This window comes from Populus trichocarpa, chromosome 1 (genome assembly GCF_000002775.5).
Source record: "Populus trichocarpa isolate Nisqually-1 chromosome 1, P.trichocarpa_v4.1, whole genome shotgun sequence".
Classification (NCBI taxonomy): domain Eukaryota; kingdom Viridiplantae; phylum Streptophyta; class Magnoliopsida; order Malpighiales; family Salicaceae; genus Populus; species Populus trichocarpa.
This window is the reverse complement of record NC_037285.2, coordinates 49374435-49386434: the sequence shown is the minus strand read 5'-3', so window position 1 is coordinate 49386434 and position 12000 is coordinate 49374435. Positions and strand designations below refer to the sequence as shown.

At 35.7% G+C, this 12000-nt stretch overlaps 2 protein-coding genes across 7 annotated transcripts; both read left to right on the top strand.

The window, feature by feature from the left end:
* The first annotated feature begins 199 nt into the window (after positions 1 to 199).
* Positions 200 to 3780, top strand: LOC7471703 (probable amino acid permease 7). 6 transcript variants are annotated; one of them, XM_052451580.1, is made up of 9 exons: positions 218 to 362; positions 453 to 501; positions 1475 to 1589; positions 1682 to 1915; positions 2039 to 2132; positions 2257 to 2471; positions 2661 to 2794; positions 2873 to 3100; positions 3321 to 3780. In XM_052451580.1, exons 3-9 carry the CDS (start codon positions 1523 to 1525, stop codon positions 3720 to 3722), a joined length of 1374 nt encoding a protein of 457 aa, XP_052307540.1. In that variant the 5' UTR covers positions 218 to 362; positions 453 to 501; positions 1475 to 1522; the 3' UTR covers positions 3723 to 3780. The 6 variants fall into 6 exon arrangements, with proteins under 6 accessions (XP_052307531.1, XP_052307540.1, XP_052307549.1 ...); XM_052451571.1 differs by lacking the exon at positions 453 to 501 and having other exon boundaries at positions 200 to 362; XM_052451589.1 differs by lacking the exons at positions 218 to 362; positions 453 to 501 and adding an exon at positions 929 to 1093.
* Positions 3781 to 9779: 5999 nt separating this feature from the next.
* LOC7457662 (berberine bridge enzyme-like 8) lies at positions 9780 to 11903 on the top strand. The gene has a single exon (XM_002300544.4). It carries the CDS (start codon positions 10073 to 10075, stop codon positions 11675 to 11677), a length of 1605 nt encoding a protein of 534 aa, XP_002300580.2. The 5' UTR covers positions 9780 to 10072; the 3' UTR covers positions 11678 to 11903.
* Positions 11904 to 12000: the final 97 nt, after the last annotated feature.

The following is a 12000-nucleotide window of genomic DNA, read 5'->3' as shown; positions in this document are numbered from 1 at the left end:
TGAGGTTTCTCATGTAGTAGTAAAAAAATTTCACGAGAAAATCCTTGACATTATTATTTCCAAATGCCCTTTTTTTTTAATTAATTTCAATGACTAGGTGCTCCTTGTGATGCAATGAAAGGGATCACACTATTTTTTTATGCTCAAATTGGCAAATATTATTTATTTTGTGTCATTTTCATATATGCAAATATTGTTTTTAAGAACAAAGATAGTTGACAGTGCATCCACCAATTATTGCTTGAAATGGAATTCTGACAGTGCATACTTGAGGAGAAAAGAGGCAACTGGTTTCGAGTATATGCACAGGAGTAGATTGCATGAGCGGTGGTTTTGCCTTGTGCATCTAGTAGCCCCGAAAGGTATGGCCCAAGCTCCACCCTTCCGTTACTTTCTTCTTTCTTTGTTAAGGTTTAATATGTTTCTTTACCTCAAACTTGTTGGTATATTAGTTCAAATTGTATTATTGAAGACACGATGAGAACCTCTCAGTACCCTGCTGTAATCAGATTTGTCCCTTTACATGTTTTCTTGGTGTTAACTAAAGTGATTTGGAAGTCCTATCATGACTTGATTCTCCCTTAAACATTGAATCAATTTGCTGTTCCTATTCTATGCAACATGCCTGCTGATCACACGACTTCAGTTAACCAATGGAAGACAGCCTTGCACTCCAATTTGAGAGCTAGCCTAGCCGCTAATGAATGAGTTTGGTCTTGGCATGAATGCTCTTAAATATGAATGTTTGGACATACCCAGTTGAGAAAATTAAAAGAGCAGACTTATTGTCTGTCTGTCCAACTCATGTACGTACTGGTTTCATAGAACATGGGCCCTTCTGGAGTTTTGTCATCATATCCACACTAAAAAAAGGAGCAATTTTTTTGTTAAAGTGTTTCAATGTTTGATGACAACTCGTCATCAAACTCTGACAACAGTAACAGAAAAAAAGAAACACGTGTTAGTGAAAGGGCTGTGAGTGCTGTTAACCATCATCTGGCCCTATAAGGCTAAAGGCAATGTTATTGATCAACAAGAAAAGTTGGGAAAGGTGAACAGAATATGGAGTTAAATGGGGCTATCGGACATAGTGGTATGTTTTAGATTCAAGTATCCGAATCTTTAATCAACCTTGATGAAAAGGGTTTTCAGGGTAGAATTTCTTAATCAACCTCCAAACACGAACAGGTCGGAGTTCTGTCTTTTCTTAATTACTACATCAAATAGTTCTCAATTCTGTGTCTTCCATATAGGATAGCTGGTAGGATATCTCCAGTAAAGTTCTGTCACTGACACTGATATTCTCACCAAGAGAAATGGAGAAATCTTAATGATGTGAGAGGGATAGATACAAATGACCACATCAACTATTATGACGTGTGTAGGGCATAGTGTTTTACATCATTGCTATGCATAGGGCACAGTGTTTCTTTCAGATCTTGTTGAGCTTAATCCTTACATTCTGGGTTTACAGGTAGGAAATTTGTAGCGAACTTCATTGCCTCCCTTGAATTTGATAGTCATGGCAGTCAAACATGAGCTAGAGAATAGTTTGTTGCTTGATGATGATGGGCGGACAAGAAGAACCGGTAATGACACTTCCAACTTCCCAGTCTAATTTGTATATTTTGTTGCGTGCTCTGTTAATCTTGAGTTTACCTCCTGCCGGAAACTGAACCAGGAACCTTATGGAGTTGCATAGCTCATATAATTACGGCTGTCATCGGCTCTGGTGTTCTGTCTTTGGCTTGGAGTGTAGCACAGCTAGGATGGATAGCAGGTCCAGTTGCCATGCTTTGCTTTGCTATTGTCACCTATGTTTCTGTTGTGCTTCTTTCTGATTGCTACAGATATCCTGACCCTGTCACTGGAACACGAAACTACTCTTACATGGATGCTGTTAGAGTGAATCTTGGTAGCAAAACACCCACTCCCTTTTAAACCATGAGCTTATTTTGTTCCCTGTATATTCATGCTTGGGAATGTTTAGATGATCTACCTTCTACAAGCATCCTAATTTTGAGTGGTGACGGTGCAGGTAAAACCCAGACATGCCTTTGCGGATTGTTTCAATATCTGTTCATGTATGGGATTTGCACTGCATATGTCATTACCACTTCGACTAGTATGAGGTACTTCCATGGTGAATTTCTTGATTTATGCCTTGTTTTATTCCAATTATCGAGCACCATTATTGTCTATGCCATAGTGTTTCGTTTATTGTGAAGTTTGAGCCATTATCTAACAACATTGCAGCGCAATTCGACGATCAAACTGTTACCATGAAAAAGGTCACAATGCACCTTGTGAATACGTGTATACTCCGTATATGCTGATATTCGGAGCTGTTCAGATTGTAACATCGCAGATACCAGATTTCCACAGCATAGAATGGCTTTCAGTTCTTGCTGCAATCATGTCTTTTGCCTACTCTCTTATAGGATTTGGACTTGGCTTGGCTACAGTAATAGGTAGATGTTTATTCATTCTCTATTATCAGAGGCATCTGGCTTTGCAATTGAAATTCAATCCTCAGATACGAACAAATCTGTGAAAATTCAAAATTGCAACAAATATGTTGTATTGAAAAAAATAATCATGGATCACATGTTTTTGTAGTCAGCTTCTTTGCCTTTAAATTTTTTTTTTTCTAATTGCAGAAAATGGGATGATCAAGGGAAGCATTACGGGTGCCCCAGCTGCTACTAGAGCTAAAAAACTATGGTTAGTCTTTGAAGCTCTTGGGGACATTGCTTACGCCTATCCATACGCACTAATTCTTTTTGAAATTCAGGTCTGCCCTCTATTGTCCAAAATTCATTATCTTACAAACTATCAGAGCTAAAATGAACTAGAAAATTGTTAAATGAAGGATACTTTGAAGTCACCTCCACCTGAGAACAAGACCATGAAGAAGGCATCGATGATTGCACTCTTCTTGACAACATTATTTTACCTCTTATGTGGATGCTTTGGATACGCAGCTTTTGGCAACAGTACTCCTGGAAATCTTTTGACAGGACTTGGATTTTATGAGCCTTACTGGCTCATTGACTTTGCTAATGCTTGCATTGTTCTACATTTGGTTGGAGGCTATCAGGTACATCCCTTTTACTCTCTTCCCTGCTTTAAAAGTAAAAAATATCCTACGCTAACTGCAAACATGCTACCTGTTTCCATCAAATCCATTGCATCTCCTGTGTCCTAGGCGATGCTCTCTTTATTCTGTCGCGAACAATAGTTGGACGAGGATTTCATTTTACAGCTTGCAGTTTGATAAGTTTTTGAGTAACTATGATACATGTTTCTTTCTCTGTCAGCTCTTCAGTCAGCCAGTATTCACGTTTGTAGAACGTTGGTCCTCGAAGAAGTTCCCAAACAGTGGATTTCTGAATAACTTCTACAGCATCAAACTCCCACTGTTGCCTTCTTTTCACATTAATATTTTCAGGATATGTTTTCGAACAGCATATGTTGTGTCAACTACCGTGATTGCCACTGTTTTCCCTTACTTCAACCAAGTTCTGGGGCTATTAGGGGCCTTAAACTTTTGGCCATTAGCCATATATTTCCCAGTAGAAATGTATTTTGTACAGAACAAAATAGAGGCTTGGACAAGAAAATGGATTGTTCTCAGAACATTTAGCTTTGTTTGCTTTCTTGTATCAATTGTAGGCTTGATTGGGTCAATTGAAGGAATTGTAAGTGCTAAATCTATTTAGAACCGTTTATGTTTTTACTTGGATCAAGGATTTATTAAAAAGAGGTGATTTAAATAAATATTGTAGGCAAATATTAATTTTCTAAAACTAAACAACAAAGAAACCAAGCTTATGAAGCAAATTCTGGCAGTGTTCTTAGCTAGCTAGCCTGTAATTTTCAGCATGATATCAGACAATATCACAATCCCATAAGTTAAATGAATTCATGATACTTTAAAATCACCTCCCTCAGAGAACAAGACAATGAAGAAGCCCTCGAATATAGCGATGATTGGCATAACATTTTTCTACCTCTGCTGTCAAGGCTTTGGTTATATATGCTAGGCATCGCCGCCGCCATCATCCAGAGTCATGGTGGAACATATTCCACGGCTGGCTCTCCTTGAAACAATAGCAAAAATGGAAAGGCTCTGCCGATTGGCAAATGAGAAGTACAATTATCAATTTGTCACCATGTCCAGTACACTTGGCATTAAAAACAGTGGATGACAATCAGCATACAACTGCATATATAAAATGAAACTCTGCTTGAGCAACTAAACATGGTAGCTAGGCATATGACCAAAGTCAGGAGCTATGTTAGAGAATAATATAAATCATATCCTGGGACCTCACCCAATAGCTTAAGCTATTGGGTTGAGATGGTTCTTTGACATGGTATCAGAGCCTTGATGACCAAGCGGTCACGAGTTCGAATCTCATCATCCCCATTTATTTGATAAAAATTAAGCACAAGGTAATGTGGGCCTGTGCAAGTTTCAAGCCCAAAGGGCTTTCACTTGAGGGGGTGTGTTAGAGAATAATATAAATCATATCCTGGGACCTCACCTAACAGCTTAAGCTATTGGGTTAAGATGGTTCTTTGACAAGCTATACTTGTGTAAAATAGCTAAGAATTCACCATTATAGCACATTATTGTTGGGTTTTTTCAAAACAAATATATGTAGCGGAAATTATAAATTTAAAATTTTTTTGGAAGTTCTAAGAATCTCTTTAGACAGATCTAAAGTTGTTTACGGTTTATGCAAAGATTACTTAAAGATCAAATGTTCTTTTTAGCTTTGAATATTTGCTTAAAGGTTGAATTATCACAAATTATAAGTCATCTAAATGTCTGGCCTCTAACAATAACTTATATAAATCACCAGTGAGAAATCTCATAAACCCTTTTAGTGAAGAGATATTGTTATACCTTAGAGTCTCAACTCTTTTCTTTTTGTGTTTTAGGTGTTTATGTACTATATTTAACTCACCATTCACTTCTTTCTCTTGGAAAATAAGAAGCATAATATTTTATTTATAGGAAAACCTAAAAATCTTATAAATAATAAAATATCAATTTGTCCCTTAAATAATATCACATATATTATTTTAAGATAATTTTAGAATTTTAATCCCTTATATTAATTACATTCTAGTCCTCAATTTCTAAAATTTATTTACAATTAAGTCACATTTGATTAATCATCTCATTTTAATTTATGATTAATAGTTTTTATATAGGTGACTCATTAGGTTCTCTAATAAGTTAGCCCAAATATAAATCATAATCCTAAATAAAATAAGATTAAATAAATTAAACAAATTAATTTATTATCAATTAAATAACTAATTGATTTATATTTGAAGACCAAGTACAATGTCTAACAACTCATTTGTTATAGTTCATGTTATACCCAATATCAAGGGTGGTGAATCCTCTCTTGATTACTTAAATACATTTATATAGTTCATGTTATACTCAATATTTGCCAATGTGTTACCTTTGATTAGGATAATGTATAGCAGAATCAAAATATAGCACTCCTTATATAAGATAACTTAGTAATATCAAGTCTAAAGATCACTTACACAACCCGCACGTGAGCCTTTTCATAGACACGTGATCTCTCCATATGAAATTCCCATGCGAGTTAGTTCAGTGTACATGTCATTTGACATGTACCTAGATATTAGTTTTAGATATCCCTCATACCTCAATTTGTGAGAACAACTGTTTTTTTTTCATAAAAAAAAACATAATATGTATTAGTCTCAACAACTCTAATTAATATTTAGTCTTAATAGAGCATTGACCAGAAACATTTAGAAACAATGCTTTAATATAATAAAAATTTCATGATTATAACAACTTTATAATTTTCTTTACTAAATATTTTTGTCCCAAAAACTTTATCTTTACTCTAAATTTATTAATCAAATATTATATTCATTAATAAAATATTTGATGAATATTAAAGATAAATAAGTCTTTATTAATAAATTAAATATATTTACATGAATAAGATCAGTTCCACGTGTAACCAATCGAATGGCTATAGGAGATATACATTAACAATCTCTCACTTATACTAAAGCCAATCACTTATGTATCAAATATCATATCTCTCTACTTGACGATAATGTTTTTACTAGGACACGATAATGTTTTTACTAGGACAGTGACTTAGTAAGAGGATCTTCAAATTCTCTTCAGTTGGTACTCACTCTTTCTTTACATATTTTCTTTGTATGATTCTTTAATCAAATGGAATTGTTTAAGTATATTTTTGAATCATTAATGAGACCTAGGTTTCTTTGCTTGTGCAATGGATCTATTGTTATCACAGTACATGGTTATTGGATCAACAATGTTAGGAAACATACATAATTCAGTGATGAACTTCTTGATCCAAACAATCTATTTTGTCTCCTCAAACATAGAGGTGTACTCAATTTTAGTTGTAGAATCTATTTTGATCTCTTATTTTAAACTCTTCTAACTCAGTACCATTATTTAGAGTAAAATATAACCTAACTGAATTTGTTATTTTCATTATCTTATTGAAAACTAGCATCCAAATAACCATGAACTACTAGTTCATCTCCTCCATGGACTAGAAAACATTCTTAATTCTTGTTAAGTATTTAAGAATATTTTTAACTATCTTCTAGTGACTCTCATTTGGATTAAATTGGTATCTACTAATTATACTCAAAGTATAAGATACATCTGGTCTTACATAGCATCACATATATTATGGATCTTATATACATAGTGTATGGAATCATTTCTATCTTATCTCTCTCAATTTATGTTTTAGAACACATATCTCTAGAGAGAGTATTATATGTGAAATAGATAAATATTATCTTTTAGATTCTTTCATGCTAAGTCGTTTTAACATCTTGTCTATATACGTGGATTGAGACAATACAAGCAATTGTTTTTAGATCTATCTTTATAGAAATATTCATAGTATACAGATTGTTTCTCCCATACCCTTCATAAAAAAATTCTTGAACAACCAGATTTTAACTAACTAGAGTAAAGAAATGTTGTTTCCTATTAATAATATGTTGTCTACATATAATATTTGAAAATAACTTCAATCTCACTAACATTTTCATAAACACAACTTTCATTTATGTTTTTTTAAAAATCAAACTATTTGATTATCTCATTAAAATAGATATTCCAACTCCTCGAAACTTGCTTAAATTCATAAATGAATTTTTATAGCTTGCGTATTTTATTGACAAATTCCTTGGATTTAAAAAACTTTCAAGTAGTGTCACATGCACTTTTTCTTGAAGATTCTCATTCAGAATTATGATTTTGACATCCATTTGTCAAATCTCATAATCATAGTATGTAGCTATAGCAAGCAAAATCTTTATGGATTTTAATACAATTGCGGGCAAAAAGGTTTCATCAAAATTAACTTATTTGTCTTTATTTGTAACATTTGACAACTAGTCTAACTTTGTGCATTTGTAGATTGTCTTTCATGTCAATCTTTCTCTTAAAGACTTATTAACATCCAATGGGTTTTATCCCTTTAAATGGATCAACTAAGGTCCATATATGGTTGGTGTACATGGAATCCAATTTAGATTTCATGACCTCAAGCCATTTTCTTATAATCAATATCAGATATTAATTCCATGTAATTGGTAGGCTCAGTAAGTACGAGCAACTTGTCATTTTCATCTTTTATGATAATTCCAAATCTCAATGGTGTATAACGTGTCTTACCGGATCTATAGAGTTCTTATATTTCTTAAGCTTTAGGCTGAACATCTAATGTTATAGCCTCGAACTCTTTTCAATAACAATTCTTTCTTTAGAAAGGTAGCATATTTTGAGATAAATATTTTTGCTCAATATGATGATATAAATAATATCCAATAATTTTTTTTGGATATCCCACAAACTTATATTTATCTAACTGAACTCCTAGCTTTCAGATATAATATGCTTTATATAAGCCTTTTAAACCTTTTAAATGATTCAGACTTTCATCAAATACACATAATCATATCTAATATGGTAATCCATGATGAAACATGTATATACATCCATGGAACGAATCGTTATTGGTCCATATGCATCTGTATGTATTAGACCTAATAATTCATTAGATCTTTTATTCTTTTAGTAAATAGTGTTTGGTCATCTTACCCGGTAACATAGTTATTAAACCCGGACCGGCCCAGCGGGTCGACCTAGTGGCTGGACCGGTTCGGGTTTGTTAAAAGACCGATCGGTGCAACAACCCGGCAAAACTTGGTAGACCCGGCGGGTCGACCCATGACCCGGGCGAACCCGAACGAGACCCGGTGTTTTTTTTCCTTTTTAAATGTGGTTTTTGTCCTTCGGCCTCGCTTCTTATTTCATCATCTTCTCTATAATGAGTTGTTATTAGAAGCAGAGAGGAAGGGAGAGTGAGGGATGTTGCTGTGTTCGGCTGCCGCTGGAGGCTGGTCCAAGGAGAGAGAGTTGGGTCTCGGTTTAGCAGAGATAGGGGAAGCTGGAGACGACATCTGTGGGGCTGGTCTCCTGTGTCAATGGGTGGCGGCTCTAGTTTGGCCAAGAGACGGAGGCGGCTAGGAAAGAAGAAGGAGGGACTCTCTAGTTTTGGCCAAAAGGCTAGGGGGATGACCGAGAGAGGGATGAGGGAAGTTATGGTCGGGAAAGGGCTCTCTAGTTTTGGCCTAAAGGCTGAGGGGATGACCGAGAGAGGGATGAGGGAAGTTGTGGTCGGGCCTCTATGACAGCTGCTTTGGCTGGTTTTGGGAGAGAAAATCCAAAGCCAGGGGGAGCGGCGACTTGTTTTTTTTTTTATAGAGATAGGGGAAATTTTAGGGCTTTTTGTGTGCCTTTCCTTCAAAAAATTTGGTTGACCAGGAAATATATTAAATTTCAATGTGGAGGCTTCTGTTGATCTAGACATTCCTCGTGGCTTCTGGAGCCATTTGGCTGGGAAATATGGAAACATGTTTTACTGGAAAGAGAAGGTAAATTACAAAGTTGCGGGGATATTTTCTTAGGTGTTTGGGCTATGCAAAAAATTCATTTTAAAGTGATAATGTGTTACTTGATGCTAAAAACAGGGGCAAGATGCTTCTATTGAAGCTGTTGTCGACAGCTTTCAAAAGAAAGAAAAAAGAGTGAATCTCAGCAGGGGGCCATCAGCCCCGATCTTTGAGAAGAGAAGAAAGTTTTTTTTAATTTTTCCGGGTTGACGCATAAAACCCGGGACCCGGCCCCTTGGTCGGGTCAACCCCCGGGCCGGGTTTAATAACTATGCCCGGTAAATAAGCTTTCAAAGTTTTATATGATTCATAATCAAAAAGATCAAATATCCTTCTTTATATAACTTGGTGACCCTACTTCCATTAGCAGGTTAATCTTTGATTGAGAGTTCATGTTACTTTATTTGTTGGTATGTCTTACTTGCTTTTGCGAGGCTTTTTTTATTTTTTGTGATTCGGTGTATTAGACGCTTTATTATTACATTGTTTTCATTCAAGTGTAGATTTTTGTTTCAAAAATTAGATTTTATTTAATGTAATAAATATTTTGAATTATAAATTATTTTATTAATTTCAAAGAATATTTGAAATATTGCGTGTATTACGCATTCAGCACACATTTGTCACAGAATTATTTCACACCAATTCTAAGATAAGCCTTCACTCATCGTCTCTAGTTTTGCCAACGTTATGTACGATATGTTGCGGGCTTTGACATCAAGAAGTCCCCAGTGATTTCACTTACAAACAAAATCATCCATATCATATGGTTTGACAGCCAATTCATCTGAGATGATTGTTCACTGACCCTTATGGCATGTGGATCCATCACTGTGGCTGGCTCTTTAATGGCTTGTAATAAAATATCACAATCGGTGAGCGAGACTTGACGCTAGGACAATTGAAGCTTCCCAACGGTATCCTGTAATAAAGCTCCTTAGTAAAGAAGCATTGAAAAATAGCAATACAAGCAAGAGAATAATAAAGAAACAGGCTGTATAAAGTTCATCTTCGCATTGAAGACTAAGCGAAAAAAGAAGCATATAAGGTAATGGGAACTCTAATCTCTTCAATACTCAGAATATTTCTGTTCTATATCTCAATGGAAACTCTAGATCCAATCCAAGAAACCTTTCTCCAATGCCTGTCCACTCATTCTTTAACCTCCACACCAATCTCCGAAGTCACATATTTCCCCAACAATCCTAACTACTTGTCAGTTTTGAATTCTTACATCAGAAACCTTGTATTCACATCTCCTACAACACCAAAACCCTTGTTCATTGTAACCCCCACTCATGTTTCTCACATCCGGGCATCAATCATTTGTTCCAAGATTCATGGTCTTGAAGTCAGAATCCGCAGTGGAGGCCATGATTATGATGGCCTTTCTTATGTGTCAACTGTACCGTTTATCATGGTTGACTTGTTCAATATGAGGTCTGTTAGTGTTGACATAGAAGATGAGAGCGCTTGGGTAGAGTCAGGTGCTACACTAGGGGAAGTTTATTATAGAATTGCTGAAAAGAGCAAGATTTACGGCTACCCTGCTGGAGTTTGTCCAACAGTTGGTGTTGGAGGCCATTTAAGTGGAGGTGGATATGGTAACTTGATGAGGAAACATGGTTTGTCCGTTGATAATATTGTTGATGCAGTACTGGTTGATGCTAATGGTAATGTTTTGGATAGAGAAGCAATGGGGGAGGATCTTTTCTGGGCTATTAGAGGAGGAGGTGGAGCTAGTTTTGGAATCATTGTTTCATGGAAAATTAAGCTAGTTCGAGTCCCTGAAGTTGTCACTGTTTTTAGAGTTGAAAGGACATTGGAAGAAGGTGCATCAGATATTGTGTATCAATGGCAGCATGTTGCTGATAAAATCGATGAAGATCTCTTTATAAGGGTGGTCCTGAACCCAGTTACTAGGAAGGGGCAAGTGACAATCAAGGCCAAATTCAATGCTTTGTTTCTTGGAAATGCACAACGACTTGTTTCTCTGATGGATGAGCAGTTTCCTGGATTGGGATTATTGTCCACGGACTGCAAAGAAATGAGCTGGATTGAGTCGGTGCTGTTTTGGTCCAATTATCAAATTGGTACATCTACAGATGTTTTGCTTGAGAGACATTCAACAAAAGAGAAGTACTTGAAGAGGAAATCTGACTATGTGCAAGAGCCTATTTCGAAGACTGATCTTGAAGGAATATGGAAGAAAATGATCCAATTGCGAAAGCCGGTATTGACATTCAATCCTTATGGAGGAAAAATGAGTGAAATTTCAGAACTTGACACTCCATTTCCACATAGAGCAGGGAACATTTACAAAATCCAGTATGCAGCAAGTTGGAAAGAAGAAGGTGCTGAAGCTGTGGATCACAATTTGGATCTTATCAGAAAGCTTTACGATTACATGACTCCTTTTGTGTCAAAATCACCTAGATGTTCATATCTAAATTATAGAGATATTGATCTGGGTATCAATGAAATTGGCAATGCTAGTTATGAGCAAGCTAGTGGTTGGGGTACCAAGTATTTCAAAGGCAATTTTGACAGGTTGGTGCAAGTTAAGACCACGGTGGATCCTGGTAATTTCTTTAGGTATGAACAAAGCATCCCATCCCTTGAAGCTTCTTCTTCGAAGAATAGAATGTCGGAGTGAGTAGATGCCCATTTAAATAAAACAAGGCATTTAATAGCTTCTTTGGAGTGTTGGCTATATAGTATACCGTGCAAAATATTCTTTCACAATATCAGAAAGATTGTCTGGTATTTTTATGCATTATCAAATGTTACAGATTCAATATTTCCTTTCAGAGGCTTGGATATGATGGTTCAGGTTTTCTTTCCAGTTAAAGGTAATCCATGATGAGGTTTTATGGCTCAAATCTTCTACTGTGTCAATAACATGGTATCATGAGTTTAATTGGAGGAATTCACTAGTTTGCAGTGCTCACCAACTTTCCAGGAAACTGCATGCTTCTT

Coding starts and splice junctions, on each gene's coding strand:
- LOC7471703 (XM_052451571.1), top strand. CDS start 1,523: ATGGCAGTCAAACATGAGCTAGAGAATAGTTTGTTGCTTGATGATGAT. Junction 2,472..2,660: donor TGGCTTGGCTACAGTAATAG/GTAGATGTTTAT, acceptor TTCTAATTGCAG/AAAATGGGATGATCAAGGGA. Junction 2,795..2,872: donor TAATTCTTTTTGAAATTCAG/GTCTGCCCTCTA, acceptor TGTTAAATGAAG/GATACTTTGAAGTCACCTCC.
- LOC7457662 (XM_002300544.4), top strand. CDS start 10,073: ATGGGAACTCTAATCTCTTCAATACTCAGAATATTTCTGTTCTATATC.